The sequence below is a fragment of the Galeopterus variegatus genome, unplaced genomic scaffold (assembly GCF_000696425.1).
Source record: "Galeopterus variegatus unplaced genomic scaffold, G_variegatus-3.0.2 Scaffold12406, whole genome shotgun sequence".
Classification (NCBI taxonomy): Eukaryota; Metazoa; Chordata; class Mammalia; order Dermoptera; family Cynocephalidae; genus Galeopterus; species Galeopterus variegatus.
In genome coordinates this window covers 15,920-20,484 of record NW_007738517.1, presented here as the reverse complement: position 1 = coordinate 20,484, position 4,565 = coordinate 15,920, and the positions used below count along the sequence as shown (strand labels likewise).

The window sequence follows — 4,565 nt, the reverse complement described above, 5'->3', positions numbered from 1 at the left end:
TAATGTACAAGCCATCTAGATGGGTGTGCTAAGAACATCAGAGACACTAAGTGAGAAAGCAATGAAGTGGGAAGAAAAAAAAGGAGTGAAGGGAACCTGTCAAAAATGCACCTTCATCACTACACCAGGTTGCTATGCTGTTGTAGAACAGGAACGCAATTATCGCAGCATAGGTTGAAACCATCAGAAAGCCTGAAAATACACAAAAATGTATTTCCTTCAAATCGTAATATACGAGTATTTTACAACTCAGAAATTCCTGAGTTGACTAATAAAAGCAGCTTTTTCTGGGATCCTCAGACTGAACATTGTAATTATGGTGGGATCATCTCCTCAAAAGTTTTGCCTCTCCTGATCCTTTCTTTATAATTTTTAGTGTTAAATTTATATTCATTGTTATAGTAGTGTTACTAAAAAGCACAAACATCCAGAATGATAGTGTAGAAAAAACATTTTCAATAACACTATGGAAGAGTTTTCTCTCTGTCTTAAAGACAACTACATCATTCAACTTCGGCCTCTCAAGGATCAACCTCAAAACCAGCTCAACACTAAGAAGCTATCTAACCTCAGACAAGTTCCTTAACATATGCATCCATTTCCTCACATAAAAATATGGGGCTACTTGTTTTACAATGTATTCTGTTATTTGGAGTTTTAAATAAATATGTTTACTATTTTAGCATGATGCCCAAACAGGGTAAATGTTGCATAAATATATTTGATCATTATCATTACAATTTTTATTTTCATTATTTCAGATTCTCTCCAACAACAATCATGTTGCCAGCTGAAGGAAATCAAAGTCCTGCAGACACATTCACTCTCTTGGGCTTCTCAGAATATCCAGACTTCCAGGTGCCCCTGTTCCTGGTATTCCTGACCACCTCCACAGTCACTGTGCTGGGGAACTTGGGCATGATCATTATCTTCAGGATCAATCCCAAACTCCACACCCCCATGTATTTTTTTCTCACCCACTTGTCCTTTGCTGATTTCTGTTACTCAACTACAGTTACACCCAAACTGCTGGAGAACTTGGCTGTGGAAGACAGAACCATCTCCTTTATGGGATGCATCATGCAATTCTTCTTGGCTTGTATATTTGCAGTGGCAGAAACATTCATGTTGGCAGTGATGGACTATGACAGATTTGTGGCCATTTGTAATCCTCTCCTCTATACAGTTGTCTTGTTCCCAAAGCTCTGTGTGTCATTAGTGGCCAGGCCCTACGCATGGGGTATAATCTCCTCCCTGACACCAACCTGTTTCCTCTTGGCATTATCCTTCTGTGGGTCTAACATCATGAATAATTTTGTCTGTGAGCACTCAGTCATTGTCTCTGTCTCATGCTCTGACCTCTACATCAGCCAAGTGCTTTGTTTTGTCATCGTCATATTCAATGAGGTGAGCAGCCTGGTAACTGTCCTCACTACTTATATTTTTTCTTTGTCACTATCATGAAAATGCCTTCTGCTGGTGAGCACCATAAAGATTTCTCTACCTGTGCTTCCCACCTGAGCACCATCACCATTTTCCATGGGCCTGTCCTGTTCCCCTATTGCATACCCCACTACAAAAACTCATGGCTCATAGTCAAAGTAGGTTCTGTATTTTATATGGTGGTCATTCCCATGCTCAACTCTTTGATCTACAGCCTTGGGAACAAAGATGTGAAAGACACAGTCAGGAAGTTAATGAATTACCCAGCACAATTTTGTTGAAGATTTATATTCCCAAAAGGAACCTGATTTATTATATTGACTAGTCAATATTTATAATACTTTAACTAGTGACGATGATTCAAATGATTTAGTCAGTTCACCAGTCAGATATTTAAAACTCTTGGAATAGATTAGTTTTTTGTTCACCTCAGCATTTAACAGAATACCTGAGAACCATATGTGAAGTAACACAAGTGTTGTGTATTGAGCAGTGTCCTCTACAATATTTATGTCTACCTAAAACATCAAAAGTGGCCTTATCTGGAAATAGGATCTTTGCTCTTGTAAATAAGGTAAGGATCAAGATGAGATCATAGTGAATTAGGGAGGGCCCTAAATCCAATGAGTGTGTCCTTATGAGACAGTAAAGGACAATACAGAGACACAGGGAAGAGGCCAAATGAAAATGGAAGCAGTTTGGATTATTGCTGCCAGAAGCCAGGGGCAAGGAAGGATTCTCCCCCAGTGCCGTCAGAGGTAGTGTAGCCCTGCCAGCACCTTGATTTCAGACTTCAGGTCTTGAGAACTGTGAGAATATACATATGTCTTGTTTTATGCCTCCAGTTTGTCATAATTTGTTGTGACATCTCTGGAAAGCTTATGCAACCGGTGAATATTAGATCATAAAACCTACAAATCTTGATATGTATTGGCATGGTAAATAATTTTTAGATACTCCTTAATTTCATTTTAGCAATGAGAATGTCAGCGTTACAGAGGAAATCTGAAAAGCCATAGCTGAGTAGGAGTGTGGAGTAGAGTATGGTAGAATTAGTAACACGAGACTATCCCTAAGATTCTACCAAGTTCTTTATTCCTTTCTCCTGTACTGTAAATATATGTAGGAAGTGATATTAAACATGCTATCTGTAAACATCAAGTAAAAAATGTTGATATTTTGAGATTTTCCTGAAAGATTACCAAGGGGAAATAAATGAAAAATTCAGTTATTAATCTCATGGATCTAACAATCTGATTTGTCAAACTTGTTTCTGCAAATACTATTTACTAACACAGGGGGTATCATGATAAACCTTAAAAATAGTTTGAGTAATCCTGGTTTTGCTTTATAATGTTAATCTCTAGTTAATTACACATTTTACCTGCAATGAATAGTTTTGTTTGCCAGTCTAATATGGAATGGTTGTGACTGCTCTGATAGAAATACAAATGCCCTCCAAACTTATTATTCATGAGTTTTGTTTAAACTAGTGACTGACTCAGTTAGAAAAAAAAAAGTAAAATGTTATCTCTGTGACTCTCTTGCTAATTGTGGTTTGTGTGAGACACATTCCCCTGGACACGCAATGTATAGACACCTGAGATTATTGCACTACATGAATTAATTAAATATTAATTGTTTCTCCAGAGTAAATGTGTTGAACTCAAAAAAAAATCTTTTAACTTTATGTCGTATTATGAATGTATACCGCTAAATCGTGCCTTAATATCTGAGCTGATAGACAATTATAAAACATGAAATAAACCAATATTTTCCTTTTTACCTTGCCTTAGTTGTAAACCAGGAATCACATATAACTTTACCATTATTCTGGGCAATTGCTCTATCAATCATTTTCCAAATAATGCAAAACATAGTTTATTCAACTTGGCAAATAAAACAAACAATTTCTGTTTTAATTCTACCTCAGAAGATTATGTGCTTCTGTATGTGTATGTGTGTGTGTGTGTCTTAGTGAGTGTGCTGTTGTCTTATTGAAGGATACAAAATATATACCCATCCTGTCCCAACACACTTATGACAAATTAAGCTTTGTCAATCATTACCTTTTGGAATGAATTAGTTTATGACATACTTTGTGATACATTGGCTTGAATACATATGGAGAAAGGATGAACTCTCTATGATTTGGGGTTTATGAATAGGAGAGACAAAAACGTGATGAAGGATGAAATAGAAAAAGTCAGGAACAAAAAAGCTTGAGTATATTTATTTTTAATTTAGCAGAATATCTTACTAAATCACCAGAATTTCCATCAATTCAAAGGGAATCAAAGTTGATGGTTTTTTTTATCCTTTAATATATGTGAAAATCATCTGGGGGTCTTGTAAAATTAGATTTTGGTGTGGTGGAACTGTGGTGGGGCCCAGGAGTCTGCATTTCTATCAGACATCGAAATGATGCCGCTATTACTGTCCCTTCAAACACATTCCCAAGCTGTTGAAAACCTGGTCATGGCGGATCAGAGCATCTTCTACTTGAGCTGCATGTTGCAGTATTTTCTATCCTGCACAGCTGTAGTGACCAAGTCCTTCCTGCTGGTAGTGATGGCTTTTGACTGCCTCGTGGCCATCTGTAATTCTCTGCTTTACACAGTGGCCATTCCACAGAGTCTCTGTGACCTGGTGGTGGCTGGGTCATATCTTTGGGGTGTGACTGGCCCCTTGGTACTCCTTTGCTATGCTCTCCATCTAAACTTTTCTGGACACAATGTGATCAACCACTTTTTCTGTGAGTACACCACTCTCATCGCTGTGTCGAGCTCTGATGTTCACATCCCCCACCTGCTGCTTTTTGCCTTTGCCACCTTCAATGAGGTGAGTACACTGCTGGTCATCCTCACACCCTACATTTTCATTCTTGTGGCTGTACTAAAAATCCGTTCTGCCAGCAGGCGTCGCAGAGCCTTCTCCACCTGTGCCTCCCACGTGACCATCATCACCATCATCCACGGGACTGTCCTTGCCCTTTACTGCGTGCCTAATTCCAAAAACTCTCAACAAACGGTCAAAGTGGCCTCCATATTTTACACAGTCATCAATCCCATGCTGAACCCTCTGATCTACAGTGTAAGGAATAAAGATGTGAAGGATGCCTT

At 38.3% G+C, this 4,565-nt stretch overlaps 1 protein-coding gene and 1 pseudogene across 1 annotated transcript; both read left to right on the top strand.

Annotated features, from left to right (window-relative positions):
• The first annotated feature begins 780 nt into the window (after nt 1–780).
• LOC103581124 lies at nt 781–1,724 on the top strand (annotated as a pseudogene).
• A 2,143-nt stretch (nt 1,725–3,867) lies between these two features.
• Nucleotides 3,868–4,560, top strand: LOC103581123 (olfactory receptor 5D14-like; the record flags this gene model as incomplete). Its single annotated transcript, XM_008563029.1, has 1 exon — nt 3,868–4,560. A coding segment is annotated over exon 1 (693 nt), but the record flags the coding sequence as incomplete, so codon positions are not given.
• Between the last annotated feature and the right edge of the window lie 5 nt (nt 4,561–4,565).